Consider the following 22542-nt stretch of genomic DNA (forward strand, 5'->3'; position numbering starts at 1 on the left):
GATTCTCCCGCAAGGCTTCGTTATCATCTTCCCTTATTGGCAGTTAATTGTCAATCAATTTTCTATAGTCCCTCCTTTATACTCAGGAGGCGACGACTGTTCTCCCTCCGCGCCCCACCCCCCCTGAAAAGTATGTGATCCTCCCCAAAATCCTCCGACCCTCCGCCCGCCAGGCGATGAATTATGGCTGAAAAAAGAAACTGTAAATGCGCCCAAGAAACAGATATGAATAATTCAAGGTTAAATTTTCAAGACACATTTATAGCAATAACGCTATAATTATTGATGGTAAGCCCAAACATTCCATTTAAAAATAAAAACAAATTGCGAGGAGTGTTTAATTCTCTTATTTGCATCCAGCGCTAAATTAAGAGAAAGGCTTGCTTTTTCTCGTCCAAAAACCCTTTATATTGTCTTCTTTTTTGGTGTCTAGTTATCGAGCTATTAATCTGCTAAAGAAAATGAAATTCCCCTTTCGAGATTTCAAGAGATGACAAGTAATCGTTCTCGTATACGCAACGAAAGAAGCTGCAAAAATGAAGTCTGATAAAAGTCTGTCACAAGCTTTACTTTCACAGCCACTTCATTTATTAAATAAGTGCCATATCTTTTATCTATCAAATTCTTTCCTTTCATATAATGTGGTTAAGAAATATCTGCCTGTCGTAAAATGTCTTCCATCTTAGATCATCATCAAAGTCAACGGTGCAGTTGACAGCATCTTCTATTATCGTGGCCAGGTCTCCAGTGACAAGTGGGTTAAATTACCCCGTAAGTAACAGAAGTAACTGACTTCGGTGGCTCCACAACATTCTAAGTTGTCCCGCAGCGCTATTGTCCACACTTATTCGGACACATTGCTCAACAAGCTAAAACAAGAAATGTTGAACACCGGTCGCAGAGTTGTTCATACCTTTAAATTGATTTTTCTTTGCAGTTTGCATTTCCGAATTTGTAGATTAAGATCGTCACTCAGGGGATGAAACAGGGAGAGATCTTTTTAGAACCTCGTATACTTAGCTCTTACCTTTAAGCTCGTAGGAAAAGCATCTTGATTTAATCATAACGTCAGTTTGCCCAACCAACGATACTAATACTGTAGTTGTATAGGGATTTTTTTCCCAATCATCCGTGGAATTAAGATCCAAAACATGTTTGATGTCAGTCAAAGAATTCAACAGGACTATGTAGTTCATTGTTTCGATTCACTTCACTGTTTTCTTACGATAGTAGTTATTTCCCCTACTATAAATAATTCTACATTGTGTTTCAGTCTCTTGCCCGAATGGTTCGCCAAACGCCCAAGGCTTCTGCGGTGGTGAGTGCGTCTTTTTAAAATTGTCATGTGAAACCCAGTTAATTTGTACAGTAGAAGAAATTGCTCGTTCCCTTGAATAAACTGATTTAATAATCATGGATTTTTCGAAAGCTTTCGACTCGGTTTAGCACCAGCGCCTCCTATTGAAACTGTGCTACAATGGCATACATGGTATTCTTAACACCTGGCTAACACAATGGCTTACGTACCGAAGCCAGTCAGTTGTCGTTGATGGGTACAGTTTTCCAGAAGTGCCAGTTCTTTCAGGAGTCCCTCAGGGGACGGTTGTTGGCTTCTCCTATATATTAAAGACTTCGGAGAAAACTGTACCTCTAGGATGCGTCTTTTTGCTGATGATACTTTAATCTACAGCACTATTAAGTCCCATAATGATGCCACTAAACTGCAGTTAGATATAACAGCGCTTCAGGAATGGTCTCAGAAATGGCAAATGAAATTTAAGCCCGACAAATGCCACGTCTTAACAATATCGAGGAAACAAAATCCTGTAGAGTCTAGATACGTCCTTATGGGGAAAGTTTTAGACTCAGTCACCCGCCACTCCTATCTAGGCGTAAAATTGTCCAGAAACCTCGATTGGGGCCAGCATGTAAATAACAAAGTTATGAAGGCCAACCAATCCCTTGGTTTTCTCCGACTAAATCTAAGCAGCTGCCCCGAAGGCGTGAAAGGGACGGCCTACAAAGCCCTTGTGAGGCCTCACGTGGAATATACCAGCTCAGTTTGAGACCCACACCTAAAGAAACATTTCAAACAGATTGAGGGGGTGCAAAGAAGAGCCGCGCGCCTCGTTAAAAACTGCTACACACGGGAACCAGGAACAGTCACAAATTTATTGAATGAATTAAACTGGATACCCTTGGAGGTACGAAGAATAATCTCGCGGCTAACCTTATTCCACAAAGCAATTTATAGTGATGGCGGCCTCGCCCTTCCAAACTAACTTATGACGTAGCAGACTTTTAAGAAACTCTCAGAACAAGTTTATCGAACTACAGCCACATATCGAGACTTATAGAAATAGCTTTTTTTGTAGAACTGTGAAGGACTGGAACTCATTACCGAACGATTTTGTTAGTATTAAGTCCGCAGGTCTTTTTAAAAAGACCTTATCTGAGTATTTTATTTGATGTTAACTTCTTAATATTGTATATAACTGATGCTGTGTAATTTTTTTTGTACGTTTTGACTTTTAATGCATAAAATTTCCCAATTTATTTAGATATCTTGCGTTATGGCAAACCCTTTGCAGGACTAAAAATTTTTGAATAAAGGTTGAATAAACAGTTCCTGTGCAAAGGAATACTTCCTTGACGTAGTTCAGAAGTATTAAAGGAGAAAAATATCGGTGAAATTTCTAATGAAAACGGAAAGTAAAGGTGTTCCGATGGCTCACCCGCGGTCGTGATTTCAGGTATTTTACACTATATATTCACTGCCAGCTTCAATATGACTTTATTTCTAGCCTCGGGTTAAAAAGTTATTCTGGGATAGCAGATATTGTCTCAATATGTCCAATCTGTATGTTGTATCTTTGAAATCCTACAGTGCCAATAAACTTTGTTGTTTTTGTTGTTGTTCAGCGTTCATAAACTCAAAAAAACAATAGAACCAACTGAGAAGGTAAATGAGGCCCTTAAAGATCATGCAATATATATTTCTGTTCGAAAAGAAGACTTTTAGTTACATCATGATTATCATATTTATGTCGAACCAATTAATAATGAGTATAGGAAGCGTATTTAACCTGTCGCTTTTTTCAATCACTCTTCCCATGAAAGAAATAGATTACTGACGTAATTTCAAAAGTTACCTCAAAAGTTAAAGGAAATATGAAACGATGAAGGACCCATATATATATTTACATACATATTGAATGATCGTTTCTTTCAAACCCTACACGCTCAGTTTAAAATCTACTTCCAGGGGAAACAAGACTTTTATGGCGTAATTTCGAATAGCTAAAGCAGCGAGTAAAAGGCAAGGATTACTTTATTTTTTCGATGTTGGAAAACGTTGATCCATATCATTTCCTGTACGTGGATACAGAGCTTGAAGTAGCTGTGGATAGGAAGCCATTTCAGTGACGAAGTTCGAGTGAGAAATTAACCACACGTGGGAGTAGATTAAAAGCTCTCCAAAGTATCACGTTGCTACGTTACGGGTTTGCTAAGCGAAGTTTGTTTAATTTGCCTTTTTTTTTTTAACTGCGTCTTTCTTTTTTACCTATCTTTCTTCCTTTTTCTTTCTTTTTTTTCTTTTTTTTTTTTTACGGTTACTTTCCGCCTACCTAAATGTCTTTCAAAATTAAATCAAAATTAAATCAAACTGAAAGCCAGAAAACAAACGATTCGCCAACCATTACTCTTTTAATTCAACGCTTTGACATGTTTTATCTCGGGTTTAGCTGAAGCAGAAGAGCATGATAAAAAAAAACACCAAACAATTGCATGAAAAGAAATGAAAAAAAACACGCTAAAAAGCATTAAGACAGTTACAAAGGGAACGATCCCAAAATGCAACTTTTAAAGTCTGTTTCCGCGCTAAGATTTAGAGCTACCCTACGGTTTATGCAACTTGAAAATTTGGAAAAGTTTTGAAGCTCATTGTCTGCAATTAAATCGTTTCTCTATCGATCTCCTTCCTTCTTTGTTCAGTTCATTACACTGTATTTTAACTATGACCTCCCATTTCGCATCTATTTATAATTCACAACCTGTTGTCAAAATGTGTCCTATGATCTGGTGAAAAAGTACATCGCCGAGCGATTTGCTGAAGCCAAAAAATAGAGGACGAGTTGGAACCTTAATAAGCCGCCGACCCTCCGACGACGCGTCGAAACTGACCCATCTATACTGAGAAAGAAAACCGCTGAAACTAATTATTTACTTAGTAAATAGTCACATTGTAGGTTAGAATTTAGATATTAGGGAACTTTAGCATCACGTTTACGGCAAACGGCGAACCTTAGGAGGTCACGTGATCACCGCTTTGCCGTCGCGTTTGTAGTTTGCGGTTCCAGTTTCGACGGGAAGAAGGCGCTCAAGCCGTAACTTGTGACTTACGGGAAGGTTTTTTGGCCGCTTAACGAAACCAACTTACTTTTGACACTCTTAGTAAGAATTTTCTACCTTTTATGGATCCAAATGTCGTTTTTTGTGATTAAAAACAATGTATTTTGCATGATCTAAATGGAAGAAAGTCGAGTGGGGAAAGAAGTTGAAAACAAAATGGCGGCTCGAAGTTCTTAAAATGCTACTGAAACGTAATTTCCATATCCGAGATTTTTGCAACAGAATAGAGTTTGAACGCTATTTGCAAACGCTGTGTACTTTTTTTGTGCCAACGCATAGCGGAAAGTACATTTTTAACAATTCGAAGTTGACCGGCTGAGATCAAAATTGGCGGCCATCTTGGCGCGGCCAAAACAGCCCTGTGACGTCACTGGTTGTGTACTTCTGTGAAAGAAGGGTAAAAGCATGGAGTGTGGCTTGCATGTTGGGAAGCCGAAAAAGAGGATTTCGGGAAAAATGCCATCCTCATCTTCTTCATCGGCGGCCATATCGGCATCTTGGCCGATCTGCGAGAGGTTCGCCTGGATAGGAAGCAAAATTCCCAACTGATACCGACAACGAATCTCTACTAGTCTATTTAGTTAATCGGGAACTGACGAGATCCACAAGATTAGGATCGAAACCGCGGTCTTGCCTGACCATCTACAGAAAATTTCGAAAGACATTATAACGGCAGATGGGCTACTAAACGCCCCGGACCAAAGCAATGCCATTCAGAGAATGAAGAAAACATGGAAGCCTCATACGACACCGCCACTGAAGATGATCTACTCGGCAAGTCTGAGGATAACAAACAAATCCCTCTGTACAAAATGCCCAGCAGAACATGCCCAGAATCGCTACAGTATAGGGCGAGGGCCAAAATAAGAGCAGACGAGGATTTAAAAAATGAGATAAAGCAAATCCTTAACAACGCGGAGCAAGAAACAGTAAAGGCGATCATGTGCTTCTATGAACGTGAAATCGGTCGTTTTAATACCGAAATAAAGAAAAGAAAAGGAGCCAAAACGGCTGGAACACTGAACACTAAGAACTGTAGTACGATCGAATCAGCGCGCGTGGCGCAAGGTGAAAGCAATCAAGACAACTTAACGATCGAGACAGTAAAGAAAAATGGCTGTACATCTACGAAGGCGAACGATTCGAAAAAGACGCAATCCCTGATGTGCGTACTCAGTGCCACACAAAAAGCAAATTCTCATGAAAAACTGGCATTTAATAGAAACACAACCACTACTGAGCGAACTATACAAAAATCCGCCGCTCGTATCTTACAAAAGAGGGCTGTCGCTCAAAGACATACTCGTGAGGGCTAAACTTTGAATAGGCTACTCTAAACACACGCTGGGGAGTCGTGTAGGCCTGTCAACCCCATTTTACGGCACCATCTTCCTCTTCGCTACTGGAGACAACTTCGCTGCGTTCAGAAGAAGATTCACTTGACAAAACTTCAATATCTGCCATCTCCTTCGCCCACGAATACAAACAAACAGTGAGTGAAATAAACCATGCTATCGGAGTGAACACAACCAGTGACGTCATCAATCCATTTCGCTCGGTACCAGAGCCCGGACATGGTTTTGTGTAAAATTGTTGATTTGAACGGTTAAGAAAGATATCTTTCGCCTCATTTTGGCCAAAGCAAATTATCTCATGATGATCACCATATTCAAAACTACAGGTTAGAGCAAAAATTTCAGATACGAAAATTTCGTTTCAGTAGCACTTTAAACATGCGCATGCAAGGAAGCACAGTTATGGAGTTCTAAATCAATGTATGCCTTCTTCTATTTCTAGAAAATGCCTTTAAGATGGCCAAGACGTGATGCTGGCGACCGAAGTGGCCCAGCGAAGGCCAAAGTGTCCCGCTGATTATGAGGAAATTGCGAGGGTACTTTCCCCTATTTTTTCGGAGGACAAAAAACCCGTTGTGCTCTCAGGGTGAGCTTGTAGAGAAAGGATGAATGGCCTTATCTCAAAACACCTTGAAGAAAATGAAAAGGCTCTTAAAAGGTAGGCATTTCCCGCCAAAAGACGTCAACGCCATGCTAAATTCAATTTTGGTGACGACGGCAAACGTGAAACCTCAAACCGCCAGCAGCAGTTTGTCGTTCGCAGTCAGTGCGATGCTAAAGGTCCCTATTGATCAACCTTCGATTATCGTTCAAAAGCAGAGTGAAAGTACTCTACACGAACGTTTGAGCCTGCGGAGACAGGAGATACCCAGCGGTCTATTGCCATTCAATCGAAAAATGCCTGGATGTTTCCGGAAACCTACATGCTAGTCTCCTAACTACTACAACCCTTTCATTACTTTCGTAATTCACAAGCTTTAATGAGAATTGAGACTGTTTCATTTCAGAGGTAAGTACCCAGATAAATGGGAAAGACACACTGTGGTGAATAAAGGAGGTAACTTTCTAAAGAAAGTCTGGTGATGCGTTGGTGGGGTAACAAGGTAATTTGGTTTCATCAACTAAGTTGATAATGCAAATTGGCCATTGTAAAGAGTTTAAAAGCTGACGTTTCGAGCGTTAGCCCTTCGTCAGATTGAAGGGCTAACGCTCTGACGAAAGGCTAAGGAACGAAACGTCAGCTTTTTTGGCCAAATTACATTATCAACTTGGTTGGTATAATCAGACATAGCGGTGGCCTCTGAAGCGAGTTTTTTTCAAATTTCAGCAGGTTAGGAAGACCTCGTTATACTGGAAACGAACTTGGTGTTTATATTGTCTCTGTGCCTTTTCGATGATGGTGATAAATTTTTTTTCAGTCCGGAGATAAATTTCAGACATTTTACATTAACTTACGTTAACTGGGAAAAAAACCGCTTTCGGTTTCCGAACTGAAAAGGTCAGCGTTAAAAGTAGAGAAAAAAAAAGAATGTCGTTATGGCAACAGCTTCGTGACCTCATGCTCATTTGTCATGCTGTAAGGTTACTAGGCGGAAAGAATATTTGGGCCGCGAAGCAACAAGACAACAGATCGAGAGTACCGTCCAGCTTGGATTAAGCTGAACTGTGCTATCTAATCGAAGATTTAAAGGACTTCTTGTTTCTCGAAGGGAACTTCAAGTAGGTACAATACGAGAGGTATGTTGAAATATGTCATCAAGCTGTACTACTTTAAATGTGATACGGTTCCGCTGAGTGGCTAAGCGGAATCACAATATCACTGAAATGAGCCGAGGGAAAATACTACGTAGTTCGTTAAATGTCCGCGCGTATTACATGTCAAATCATCGAATAAGGTTGTATGTATCGACGATGCACAGGGTGCATTGATGTTCAATATATGAAAAATTAGGAAGCAGATAGCGCTGATTTATGTTCAATATCTTTGCTTTTTGAGTAATTTCACTTAGCATGCAAGTATGCAACACAACATTGAAATAGTTGCATCGGTATTTTGTACGCAAAGGGCTATCCCAACAAGACGCCGAAGGATATCAAACATTTCAATGCCCTCGGTAGACTTTTTCAAAGTGTTTTGAAGATATAACAAAGGGACTTCTTTATCGAAACTGACTTAAAACTGATCATGTAATAAGGCGGTTTTCAAATTAACAAACAGTGTTAAAAATAGAGAAAACAAAAGGATTGATCAACTATAACAGCAGCTTCGTGACCACATTGTGTTTTAATGTTTTGGCATTCAGGGTTACTGAGCGGAAAGAATTTTTCAACAAGACTGCAAAGGAACAAGACCACAGATCGAAAGTACCGTTCTGCTTGGATTTTAAAAGTTCTGAAATGTGCTATCTGACCGAAGATGTACAAGGCTCCTCTTTTTGAGGCCAAATTTGAAGTATTGAAGCTATAATACGAGAGGCGAGTGAAAACATTTGATCAAGCGGTATTAATCAAATGCGATGTGATCCTGCGAGGTAGCTGATCGGAATTACAAAATTAATCAAATATGCTGAGGAATTATGTTTCTCTGGCTTTAACCAAGTGGACGCCTTGGGAAATTAGAAATTCTATGCTCTCAGTGAGCTTTTAGCATTAAATTTACTGGAAAGGGCTTTATATTCCAACTTAATCAGTCACAGGGTGGTTGGGGGAAAATAGGAAAAAATCTTTGAAAACCTTAAAACTGCAAAGAAAAAAAAAAATTCAATCAAAAGCGAAAACCGCATGAAAAACTGATAAATTTTCCCATTCCTGAAAAATCCCTGTCGATCCGATACAGTGATGACAAGTGAAGCATAAAGAGTAAACTTAGATTATTTCATGACAGTATTTAAGGCTGCCATGGACTTGCATAAAGCTCAGGTGGTGCGGCCTGCGACTGCGGTGCATTATCTTTACAATTCCCAAAATGGCGGTCTTACCATGTGGTTGCGGCGTTTCGAAGAGAAAAGTTCAAGTCCATTTTTTCCCTACTGCCATATATACGGACTAGAATGACTGAGAATTCAAAGATAAACCCTTCCACAATAACTCGAGGCTACTGATTTTTTTAATAATTATACCATTTATATTCTTGTATTTTTGCTGTAAGGATGAAAGGATGCAAATCCCTGTGAGTCGCACTTCATTCTCTTATTTCTTTTCTTACTATTCCTTTCTTCTATTTGACCAAAAAGTACACCTAATTACTTCTCATAGATAAAGTGTGCTATTGAGTGTTACTTCTCATAGATAGAGGTGCGCTGGAGTGTATCACACTTTAGCGCACCTCTTGCTGTTTTCTCGGAATTTTTTTCTTGCAAAGCTGGGTCCTGTAATTGTTTGCTCGCGCGAAGTTGGCAATATAGCCTTACAATATCGGAGGAACTGACAGATTTGACTAGAAATTGTTCCTTTCCGACTTTACATAGGCAACAATGAACACAAGAACGCATTTTGGCAGTACCTGGAATTCCCCAGGTAAGATAGCACAGAAAATAAGCTCAAACGAAACAAAGGAAAGCAGCGTCAAAAAAGACCAGCTAAAAGAAAGTTGTTTTCTAGGGCAAGCACTTTCATCCTCTCGCCCGGAGATCACATGGAAATGTGATTGAAGCGACATTTGAGCCAGAACGCAGCTCGGTCGCGGGCCCTTTTGTCTTCTATACTAGCATCTGCCTAAATTGTTGGCTTTAGTTCGGACGCTCCCTCTCGAGTGGTCTTTGCGGGCTCACATTTCGAAAAGCAGCTGGTAATGGAGCCCAGTTAAATTAAAAACATTCTTCCAAACGTCCACAATAGAATTGCAATTTTGCGGTCGCAAAAGAATATAGTCTGGAAACTTCCATCGAAAATCCCTAATCTAATATTTCCATTCGCGAACTAAGACTTGAACGTTTGGAGATTCTGTTCCTTCTTGAAGTCCTTGAGCTTCTTCTGCTGCCGGCGCGTGAAGCACGTTGGGAGCCATAGTTCACAAACTGATCAACCAAAGTGCTTCACAAAGCAAGATGTAAAGTGACCTTTCTTTAAAAAATCAAAAGGAAACATTATTAAAGAGAACCCATTCATCATGAATAGCATGGAACTTATGGAATTAACATTCAGCTTTGTGTGTTTTTTATTTTCTCAGGCTTAACTGGCGAAGGCTTAAATAAATCGATGAATTGAGCGGAATTCCGCGAGACCTGGTCGTTCAGTAGAATGGCTTTACAACCTTTCACAAACGAGCAATTGAATTACCTCAAGTTTACCTTCGTCGCACTCAATGAAATCCCCAAGGCATTACGCCAAGCTTTCAAACAGATGTGGAACAATACTTTCGCGTCAATCCCCGGTTTCCAGCCTTGGGATGACTCTAATGCAGTGCGTAACTTGTTCTTAAGTACTGAGGGTGGAGTAACCAAGGTCCCCACACATATCTCCTATGATGAATGGGATTGTACAGCCTTGTTCCAGGCCACCATCTATGCACGTTCCTTTGCTTTGCCAGACAGCAAAGGCCATCGCAGGGTACTCCATGATTTATACTTGAAACCCTGTAAGTTACCACGTGGTACTTTCCATTCTTCTGTAGTTAGCCCCACTGGAAATAAAGCAGAAACCTTTGCATTGGCAATCGATCAGCTTCGAATGTTGAGAAATTCACTCTGTCATTTAAATAAATCCGAATTGGACAAAAAAACATTCGATCAATACATTCAACTCGCTAAAGACGCGATAAAAGCCCTGGGAGTTAGCACTAGCCCCATTGATGCTGTCGGAAGTTTGACTGAGTCTGACTTTCCTACCGAGAAAGTTCGGAAGTTAGAAAATGACGTCAGAATAGAGCTTCAAAAAGAAAACGAGTTCCTTAGAGAAGTTAAGAATGACTTGCAGCTTATACAGAAATCTCATCAGGAAGGCACTGAAGACGTAAGGAAAACAATCAAATCTACAAATACTGCCACCCAAGAAAAGATTGAAACCAAGTTTGCCGAGTTTCAAGCTCAAAGCAGAATTGTCAGGGAAGATGTTAAAGATGAGCTACAGAACCTACAGCGATCGCAAAAACAAGACACCGAGAACCTGAAAGAGGCAATCGCTGCTAGTCAAGGAATGATTGTTCAGAATATTGTCGAGTTAAGCCAAGATGTGAAAGACCTAAGGAAGGAGCAAATTCCAGGTAAATGACAGCTGATCTGATCACAATTTGAACCACGCGTTTTCAGGGTTCAATTTGACGATTTGGTGATGCTTAATACCTTTTTTCACATTACTCACGATTTAGTGTCCTTCACAGACGTCTTGTTTCCTTGGCACATAATGCCAAGAGAAAACAAGTTTAGTTACGAGGCAAAAGGGAACTGCGTGAAAAACCACTCAGAATTTCTTTTCTCAAGATTTTACGGTTTTATATACACTTTCATAACACATTAATACTGCATCATCTAATTCATCCATTTCAATGGTGTTCATCAGCGCAAGAACGAGGGTGACCTGTGAAAAAGAGACCGGAAGTCACATGAAGTCTGGATTTTAAGTTCATTTCAATCTTTACTACTGAATAACGGATTTGCGCCACATGTTAAATGATTAAATGTGCATAAAAAGAACAAACATAAAATCTACTAGACTGATGCCTCTTCCATGCTAATGCCATCACAAGCTACAGAATAGAGCACAGTTGAGTGTTATGTATTTGTTCGGTTTTGTGTTTTCTTTTTCTTTCCCTTGTACCAATACAAATTTTAAGTGCATACTAAATTATCATGTCAAAGGCGCTTCTTTAATTATATTTTTTGCCTAAAACAAACCTTCCTTGTAGGATTTATACCATGCGCTTTACGACTTCATCTTCCTCCCAACTTTACTGGCCGTGGCAAGGAATGTGAAGAGATTATTGGTCACGTGACTTCGGAGTCGACCCGTCTCGTATCAGTCTGGGGGTCACCAGGGTTTGGAAAGACGTCTACCGCAATCGTTGTTGGTCACCAACTTCAAAATCGCGGGCTACCTGTCTACTTTATCTCACTGCGTGGGCTTAAGTCAAAAGGTGATTTAACCTCAAAGCTACTCAGCCACTTTCGAACCGGAGAATCGGAAAATCAGAATTTGACACCTGCCGATGAAATTGGTTTCATTTTTAAAAGGCTATCGGATCCATGCGTGTTGATTCTCGATAATGCCGATGATTTGCTTGAATGTGGCGAGCCAAATGTAAAAGAGGAGACTGTGAATCTGCTGAAAGATATTCTCAACCGTAGCGAAAAGGTCAAATTTCTTTTAACCACTCGGGAGTCAATGGCCTATTTGCATATGTCCCTACATGGACACAAGTCCATCAGAATAGGAGAACTCGACAACTCATCCTCAAAAGAGTTAGTGGAAAAGCTTGTTCCAAATTTGAGCGCTTCTGACCCAACAAAAATCGTGCAAATATGTGGGCAGGTGCCCTTAGCGATATGGTTGTTGTGTAAGTCGCTCCCCGAGGATTCCGCCCAATGTAGTGCAGATCTTGATGACTTAATGCGGACAAAAAATAACCCACTCGAATTGCTGGACAACCCAGAATTTCCCAGTGATGCTAGACTTAAAACCCTATTTGAATCGTCTTTCCAGAGACTTTCTTCGCAGGACCAAGAAGCACTTGTGTCCTTGAGTGTTCTTCCAGATAAATTTGATCTTAAGATTGCCACAGCTGTTTTAGGACTAACGAGGTTCACCGAAACCAAGAAAGTTTTGGGAAGACTGCAAGGGAGGGCTCTCCTGGATAAAAGCTCCAGTTCGGATAAGTTCTCCATTCACAAACTCTTACAGTCATTTGCAAGAGACAAGGGTGAACATATCATGAAAGAAACAATTCTGAACGCAAACACTTGCTTTTTATCATTCTACATTGGATTTGTTGAGAAACTTAATGAGATGTTCCTCACAGGACACTCTATGAAAGCATTGATCGAGTTCTTCGACGATGAAAGAAGCATTGTCCAAAGTTTGATGGATGGTTGTTCAGATTGCAAGATAGCGGACAGAGTTTTTCAAGTTTTGGCAAAAGCCGAGTTCTTTCTTGATACTGCTTTCTTCAACAACGAACCTAATTTTGAAAAGATTTTTCAATCGGCAATAGAGGCAGCTAGCCAGCTTGGACGAACTGTTCTCCACAGACAACTACTTCAGTCCAAAGCGTTCGGCTATATGACCTGGGGACACAGTGAAAAAACAAAGCTGTTGCTTTCGGAGGCCAGTAAACTTCAAAGTTCAACGGCTACCATTTGTCCTGAAGAGAAAGGCAAACACTTGTGCTACTCTGGCATCTATCAGCTTGTGGTAGGAAAGACGGAAGATGGAGTAAGAAGTTTACAAGAAGCTATTTCCCTTCTGAACAAAACTGCTGAACACAAAGTTCTGAGACTTATGATATTTCAAATCCTCGCTATTTTCTATCGATGCGCAAAAAGCGATTACGAGATGTCAGCCACGTTCTATGATAGAGCCGTGCAAGAATGCAGAGAAGCAGGAGACATGCATTTATTAGTAATTCCGGACAATGATGGAGAAGCAAATTATGGGAATGAAGACAGAGTACCCTCAAGTACAGAAAATCTTGGAAACGAACCACTTCAAGTTGAAGTGACCTATCTTGTGGGCGAAGCTATTGCAAAAATATCTTCAGCTGAAATCATTGAGTTTTCAATCAAGTTACTGTTCGGAATGCTTCAAGGCATTGAGTCACCCAATGAAATGACCAAACCGGGCTGGTTTAAATTTGAAGAAAACACCATTAGCCTGCTGAGAAACTCGCATAATTATCAGGAAGGTTTATCACTAACTCTGAAACTTATAACCTATCATCTAAGCTCACTACAAAAAAGGACAACGGACGAAGAACACGACATCTCAAGTCTGCACAAAGAAGCTCTAGCAAAGTGGTACTTGCTTCGAGGACAAAATCAACATTGCCTACGTCGCTTCTCAGAAGCTGTCAGTTCGAAACAACATGCTCTAACCATCATCTTGGAACTCTTCGGTGAAGAAGATAGGAAGACCGCCCATGCACACTGTGAATTAGGGTTATCAAATCACGCACTAGGAGATTATAACGCAGCTGCCGAGTCACATAAGCGAGCACTTAACATCAGACAAAAGGTATTGGGTGAAGAACATGAGGTGACCGCTAATAGCTACCATCATCTGGGGGGTATCCAATTTGCACTTGGAGATTACACCTCAGCTGCTGAGTCAACCAAGCGAGCACTTAACATCAGACAAAAGGTATTGGGTGAAGAACATGAGGTGACCGCTAATAGCTACTATCATCTGGGGGCTATCCAATTTGCACTTGGAGATTGCACCCCAGCTGCTGAGTCACACAAGCGAGCACTTCACATTAGACAAAAGCTATTGGGCGAAGAACGTGAGGAGACCGCTGATAGCTGCTATAGGCTGGGGCTTGCCCAATATGCACTTGACGATTACACCTCAGCCGTTGAGTCACACAAGCGAGCACTTAACATCAGACAAAAGGTATTGGGTGAAGAACATGAGGTGACCGCTAACAGCTACCATGAGCTGGGGGTTACCCAATATGCACTTAAAGATTACACCTCAGCCGCTGAGTCACACAAGCGAGCACTTAACATCAGACAAAAGGTATTGGGTGAAGAACATGAGAAGACCGTTAATAGCTACCGTAATCTGGGGGCTATCCAATTTGCACTTGGAAATTACACCTCAGCTGCTGAGTCACACAAGCGAGCACTTAACATCAGACAAAAGGTATTGGGTGAAGAACATGAGGTGACCGCTAATAGCTACTATCATCTGGGGGCTATCGAATTTGCACTTGGAGATTACACCTCAGCCGCTGAATCACACAAGCGAGCACTTAACATCAGACGAAAGGTATTGGGTGAAGAACATGAAAAGACTGCTGACAGCTACCATAATCTGGGGGTTACCCAATATGCACTTAAAGATTACACCTCAGCCGCTGAGTCACACAAGCGAGCACTTAACATCAGACAAAAGGTATTGGGTGAAAAACATGAAAAGACTGCTAACAGCTGCCATGAGCTGGGGGTTACCCAATATGCACTTGGAGATTACACCTCAGCTGCTGAGTCACACAACCGAGCACTTAACATCAGACAAAAGGTATTGGGTGAAGAACATGAGGTGACCGCTAATAACTACCATCATCTGGGGGGTATCCAATTTGCACTTGGAGATTACACCTCACCTGCTGAGTCAACCAAGCGAGCACTTAACATCAGACAAAAGGTATTGGGTGAAGAACATGAGGTGACCGCTAATAGCTACTATCATCTGGGGGCTATCGAATTTGCACTTGGAGATTACACCTCAACCGCTGAATCACACAAGCGAGCGCTTAACATCAGACAAAAGGTATTGGGTGAAGAACATAAAAAGACTGCTAACAGCTACAGTGAGCTAGGGGTTACCCAATATGCACTTGGAGATTACACCTCAGCCGCTGAGTCACACAAGCGAGCACTTCACATCAGACAAAAGTTATTGGGCGAAGAACGTGAGGAGACCGCTGATAGCTGGTATAGCCTGGGGCTTGCCCAAGATGCACTTAACGATTACACCTCAGCCGTTGAGTCAGATAAGCGAGCACTTAACATCAGACAAAAGGTATTGGGTGAAGAACATGAAAAGACTGCTAACAGCTACCATGAACTGGGGGTTACCCAATATGCACTTAAAGATTACACCTCAGCCGCTGAGTCACACAAGCGAGCACTTAACATCAGACTAAAGATATTGGGTGAAGAACATGAGGTGACCGCTAGTAGCTACCATCATCTGGGGGGTATCCAATTTGCACTTGGAGATTACACCTCAGCTGCTGAGTCAACCAAGCGAGCACTTAACATCAGACAAAAGGTATTGGGTGAAGAACATGAGGTGACCGCTAATAGCTACTATCATCTGGGGGCTATCCAATTTGCACTTGGAGATTACACCCCAGCTGCTGAGTCACACAAGCGAGCACTTCACATCAGACAAAAGCTATTGGGCGAAGAACGTGAGGAGACCGCTGATAGCTGGTATAGCCTGGGGCTTGCCCAATATGCACTTGACGATTACACCTCAGCCGTTGAGTCACACAAGCGAGCACTTAACATCAGACAAAAGGTATTGGGTGAAGAACATGAGGTGACCGCTAACAGCTACCATGAGCTGGGGGTTACCCAATATGCACTTAAAGATTACACCTCAGCCGCTGAGTCACACAAGCGAGCACTTAACATCAGACAAAAGGTATTGGGTGAAGAACATGAGAAGACCGCTAATAGCTACCGTAATCTGGGGGCTATCCAATTTGCACTTGGAAATTACACCTCAGCTGCTGAGTCACACAAGCGAGCACTTAACATCAGACAAAAGGTATTGGGTGAAGAACATGAGGTGACCGCTAATAGCTACTATCATCTGGGGGCTATCGAATTTGCACTTGGAGATTACACCTCAGCCGCTGAATCACACAAGCGTACACTTAACATCAGACAAAAGGTATTGGGTGAAGAACATAAAAAGACTGCTAACAGCTACAGTGAGCTAGGGGTTACCCAATATGCACTTGGAGATTACACCTCAGCCGCTGAGTCACACAAGCGAGCACTTAACATCAGACTAAAGATATTGGGTGAAGAACATGAGGTGACCGCTAATAGCTACCATCATCTGGGGGGTATCCAATTTGCACTTGGAGATTACACCTCAGCTGCTGAGTCATCCAATCGAGCACTTAACATCAGACAAAAGGTATTGGGTGAAGAACATGAGGTGACCGCTAATAGCTACTATCATGTGGGGGCTATCCAATTTGCACTTGGAGATTACACCACAGCTGCTGAGTCACACAAGCGAGCACTTCACATTAGACAAAAGCTATTGGGCGAAGAACGTGAGGAGACCGCTGATAGCTGCTATACGCTGGGGCTTGCCCAATATGCACTTGACGATTACACCTCAGCCGTTGAGTCACACAAGCGAGCACTTAACATCAGACAAAAGGTATTGGGTGAAGAACATGAGGTGACCGCTAACAGCTACCATGAGCTGGGGGTTACCCAATATGCACTTGGAGATTACACCTCAGCCGCTGAGTCACACAAGCGAGCACTTAACATCAGACAAAAGGTATTGGGTGAAGAACATGAGAAGACCGCTAATAGCTACCGTAATCTGGGGGCTATCCAATTTGCACTTGGAAATTACACCTCAGCTGCTGAGTCACACAAGCGAGCACTTAACATCAGACAAAAGGTATTGGGTGAAGAACATGAAGTGACCGCTAATAGCTACTATCATCTGGGGGCTATCGAATTTGCACTTGGAGATTACACCTCAGCCGCTGAGTCACACAAGCGAGCACTTCACATCAGACGAAAGGTATTGGGAGAAGAACATGAAAAGACTGCTGACAGCTACCATAATCTGGGGGTTACCCAATATGCACTTAAAGATTACACCTCAGCCGCTGAGTCACACAAGCGAGCACTTAACATCAGACAAAAGGTATTGGGTGAAAAACATGAAAAGACTTCTAACAGCTACCATGAGCTGGGGGTTACCCAATATGCACTTGGCGATTACACCTCAGCTGCTGCGTCAGACAACCGAGCACTTAACATCAGACAAAAGGTATTGGGTGAAGAACATGAGGTGACCGCTAATAGCTACCATCATCTGGGGGGTATCCAATTTGCACTTGGAGATTACACCTCAGCTGCTGAGTCAACCAAGCGAGCACTTAACATCAGACAAAAGGTATTGGGTGAAGAACATGAGGTGACCGCTAATAGCTACTATCATCTGGGGGCTATCGAATTTGCACTTGGAGATTACACCTCAGCCGCTGAATCACACAAGCGAGCACTTAACATCAGACAAAAGGTATTGGGTGAAGAACATAAAAAGACTGCTAACAGCTACAGTGAGCTAGGGGTTACCCAATATGCACTTGGAGATTACACCTCAGCCGCTGAGTCACACAAGCGAGCACTTCACATCAGACAAAAGTTATTGGGCGAAGAACGTGAGGAGACCGCTGATAGCTGGTATAGCCTGGGGCTTGCCCAAGATGCACTTAACGATTACACCTCAGCCGTTGAGTCAGATAAGCGAGCACTTAACATCAGACAAAAGGTATTGGGTGAAGAACATGAAAAGACTGCTAACAGCTACCATGAGCTGGGGGTTACCCAATATGCACTTAAAGATTACACCTCAGCCGCTGAGTCACACAAGCGAGTACTTAACATCAGACTAAAGATATTGGGTGAGGAACATGAGGTGACCGCTAATAGCTACCATCATCTGGGGGCTATCCAATTTGCACTTGGGGATTACACCTCAGCTGCTGAGTCACACAAGCGAGCACTTAATATCAGACAACAGGTATTGGGTGAAGAACATGAAAAGACTGCTAGCAGCTACCATGAGCTGGGAGTTACCCAATATGCACTTGGAGATTACACCTCAGCCGCTGAATCACACAAGCGTACACTTAACATCAGACAAAAGGTATTGGGTGAAGAACATAAAAAGACTGCTAACAGCTACAGTGAGCTAGGGGTTACCCAATATGCACTTGGAGATTACACCTCAGCCGCTGAGTCACACAAGCGAGCACTTCACATCAGACAAAAGTTATTGGGCGAAGAACGTGAGGAGACCGCTGATAGCTGGTATAGCCTGAGGCTTGCCCAAGATGCACTTAACGATTACACCTCAGCCGTTGAGTCAGATAAGCGAGCACTTAACATCAGACAAAAGGTATTGGGTGAAGAACATGAAAAGACTGCTAACAGCTACCATGAGCTAGGGGTTACCCAATATGCACTTAAAGATTACACCTCAGCCGCAGAGTCACACAAGCGAGCACTTAACATCAGACTTAACGTATTGGGTGAAGAACATGAAGTGACCGCTAATAGCTACCATCATCTGGGAGGTATCCAATTTGCACTTGGAGACTACACCTCAGCTGCTGAGTCAACCAAGCGAGCACTTAACATCAGACAAAAGGTATTGGGTGAAGAACATGAGGTGACCGCTAATAGCTACTATCATCTGGGAGCTATCCAATTTGCACTTGGAGATTACACCCCAGCTGCTGAGTCACACAAGCGAGCACTTCACATTAGACAAAAGCTATTGGGCGAAGAACGTGAGGAGACCGCTGATAGCTGCTATAGCCTGGGGCTTGCCCAATATGAACTTAACGATTACACCTCAGCCGTTGAGTCACGCAAGCGAGCACTTAACATCAGACAAAAGGTATTGGGTGAAGAACATGAGGTGACCGCTAACAGCTACCATGAGCTGGGGGTTACCCAATATGCACTTAAAGATTACACCTCAGCCGCTGAGTCACACAAGCGAGCACTTAACATCAGACAAAAGGTATTGGGTGAAGAACATGAGAAGACCGCTAATAGCTACCGTAATCTGGGGGCTATCCAATTTGCACTTGGAGATCACACCTCAGCTGCTGACTCAAACAAGCGAGCACTTCACATCAGACAAAAGCTATTGGGCGAAGAACGTGAGGAGACCGCTGATAGCTGGTATAGCCTGGGGCTTGCCCAATATGCACTTAACGATTACACCTCAGCCGTTGAGTCAGATAAGCGAGCACTTAACATCAGACAAAAGGTATTGGGTGAAGAACATGAGAAGACCGCTAATAGCTACCATAATCTGGGGGTTACCCAATATGCACTTAACGATTACACCTCAGCCGCAGAGTCACACAAGCGAGCACTTAACATCAGACTAAAGATATTGGGTGAGGAACATGAGGTGACCGCTAATAGCTACCATCATCTGGGGGCTATCCAATTTGCACTTGGGGATTACACCTCAGCTGCTGAGTCACACAAGCGAGCACTTAACATCAGACAACTGGTATTGGGTGAAGAACATGAAAAGACTGCTAGCAGCTACCATGAGCTGGGGGTTACCCAATATGCACTTGGAGATTACACCTCAGCCGCTGAGTCACATAATCGAGCAGTTAACAGGAGACAAAAGGTATTGGGTGAAGAACATAAAAAGACTGCTGACAGCTACCATAAGCTGGGGGTTACCCAATTTACCCAATATGTAAATAAACTAAGTGGGTTGATAAGTTCGTGTGAGGATCTTTCGATTTTCTTACTCTTTGCTTTGTAGTTTTTCTGTCAAGTTTACTGATTAAACTTCAACCGATACGTGTTAACTAGGAGGCCATTGCGTAAGATACACTTTGAAAAACTCTTTCACACGGTATTTAAGATAAATACCTTGGGAGTGAGTCTTCGAACCAAATTTCAAGGTAATCCGTAAAGTTTACATACCCTATTAATTCATTCAAAGAAGGTACATTGGCGTATACGCGAAGTAGGTTTTTTTTTTCATGTCTCATAAGACTATCAGCTAATACATATTTTGCGGGTAACTATCCAACGGTTATAAAGGCACCCATGACAGACCTTAAGGGTCCTTTGGCTCTATTCTCCCGCAAAGAACCAGAATCAGAAATCCAGTTTGGTTTTTCTTGTGCAGGAAAATGCACGATAGGCGCTGCGTGGCAGTTTTTAATTGGTGTTAAGTGATGTGGTGGACGTAGCCTGGGAGCGAAGTTGAGCTTTGGCATCGACTGTTTCATGCTTGAAGTGCTGGGCCGCGCATAAACGATAAACAGGCTTTTTACAGTTCCCCCTTATCTTTCGGGTGAACTTTGGCGAATGAAACAACCACACCTTTCTGATAAAAAACAAAAACCTTTTGGAAGTCTCTGCCACATATCTTTAATTTCCATCAGTCAAGAAACTTGCGGTCCATAGCATGCCTTTTGTGATATATCGTTCAGAGGCAGAAAACTTCAGAAGTTTGTTATCAGATGTGAGCGGGAGAAAACCTTGTAAGCAAAGATCATCGCGTTCAAATGCATATATTTATGGAGCGACATGTAGGGAGAAACTAGACATAGGAATGGAAAATAGGAACATTTGGTTCGTGCATGCAGAGGAAGATTTGAGTCGCAGCGTCAATATTTGGTGAGTTTTGCAATCGGAAATTTAATAAACGCAGGATTTTATTCAGAATCGCATCATTGAATAATATCTCGCATTCTGATTGGTCAACGAAGCGAGGTATTTAGTGTAGAATTGCGAGTTGAAAACGAGGCTAAGTGATATTGTTTCGCATCTACGTAAACATAACAATTTTAAGTAATGCTGTTTCCTTTTTCTCATTTTTATTCCGTTATGCGATTCAAGGAAAATCCATTACTTCACTCGTGAATTCCGCATTAAATTGCACTTGAAAACCGATATCGCACTCCTTACTTCGCGATTCGTGCGATATCGGTTTTCGCGTGCAATTTAATGCGGAATTCCCTCGTCAAGTAATGAATTTTCCTATAGTACTAATTTTGTAGGAAGCCCGAGGTATGAGTTTATTATTCTGGGGAGTTGGATGGTTACCATGCATCATTCTGGACTTCTCCATGAAACGGTATAAGTCAAAGTGACTCTTTCCTTTTCTGTTGACTTTGCTGCGTATTCACGTTAGTCCCCACATTTCAACTGGTAATTTTAGTATTTCTATTTTGTCATGGTATCAACTTGTTCTTAAGTCTTAATCTCCATAACTCTCCATGATTGTCTATCCTAACTCCCCTGATTTCATTGCTCTAGGATAGCCTTGGAGAAACTCCAGTGCACAAGGCTGCTCGCAGTGGAAGCACTCAATGTTTGAGGTTGTTACAGGCATTTGGTGCTCCCTTAACCCTTTAACTCCCATGAGTGACCAAGACAGAATTTCTCCTTACAATATCAATACAATATCAAGTAGACAAGTAATGAGAAGAAGGAAAAAAGAAAATCATAGGATTATTTTTTAATTGATTTTTTAATTTTAATTATAGACTAGTGAGCAGCACTTCTGCGAACAGTAGTTGTAAAATCAGGGAGTTTTACAAATATAACTAAACGCCTGTATTTATAAGCCAAAGTTACAGGGGCCGATGACCGTAAGGGCTTGGCCGGACTTACGAACAGAAACAGGCGAAGTTGTGAAAAATTTTTGAAAAATTTAACACGTGTAAGGCAAGGTGAGAAAAATATTTTGGGGGCCACGGTTTTAGCTAAATTCTATTCCCATCACCTGTTCGCTGATAATTGTACTTTTAATTGTTGGGAGTTTAAAGTTCGACTCCATATCTGTATAAGCTTTTTAATCTGACTCGTACAATCTGGTTAATTAAAAGAAAAACAATAGCACTGAATAAAGAAAACGAAACGAAACGAAACAAAATACCACTTACGAGATTTGTAAGTTTGAGAGAAAACGACATCTGCGAAAACCCAAAACTTTACTCACTCGCTCGCGAGTGGGTCTAGACCATAATATGCATATCTAACCCAGTACCGCGCAGTTAGGGTAAAACTAAATATGACGTATTGCAATCACCAGGAGAATTTACTCGTTAATCACATCTCTGCGCGAAAAAGTTAACCTTCAGGTACAGTATAAGACGGTTTTGATATTAAATGGAGCATAACCAGCCTCTGTTGTTTTTCAGTACATTTAACATGTACCGGCAAACACCCTGTGACCTTGCCTCCTTGCTTGGGTTTGAACAAAGAGGTCAGTTCTCGAGAAATCCCAGCTCTGCCACAGGTAAACACTGTCTTAGTCAGTCATACCTTAAGAGGTGATCTGCCACTCAAAATAC

General features: G+C 41.9%; 1 protein-coding gene across 3 annotated transcripts in view; it reads left to right on the top strand.

Moving 5' to 3' along the window:
- The first annotated feature begins 7350 nt into the window (after positions 1-7350).
- The window catches only part of LOC148722798 (uncharacterized), a 69611-nt gene continuing 54419 nt past the window's right edge, over positions 7351-22542 (top strand). For 2 of the 3 annotated variants that reach the window (XM_088732315.1, XM_088732316.1), the window contains exons 1-6: positions 7351-7487; positions 8072-9284; positions 9937-10968; positions 11611-19853; positions 21503-21564; positions 22390-22487. In XM_088732315.1, the coding sequence (XP_088588441.1) occupies positions 10008-10968; positions 11611-19853; positions 21503-21564; positions 22390-22487 (9364 nt within the window). In that variant the 5' untranslated portion in view covers positions 7351-7487; positions 8072-9284; positions 9937-10007. The remainder of the gene's footprint in view (positions 7488-8071; positions 9285-9936; positions 10969-11610; positions 19854-21502; positions 21565-22389; positions 22488-22542) is intronic. The other variant, XR_015991426.1, reaches the window with a different exon arrangement.

This window comes from Stylophora pistillata, chromosome 9 (genome assembly GCF_964205215.1).
Source record: "Stylophora pistillata chromosome 9, jaStyPist1.2, whole genome shotgun sequence".
NCBI classification, from domain to species: Eukaryota; Metazoa; Cnidaria; class Anthozoa; order Scleractinia; family Pocilloporidae; genus Stylophora; species Stylophora pistillata.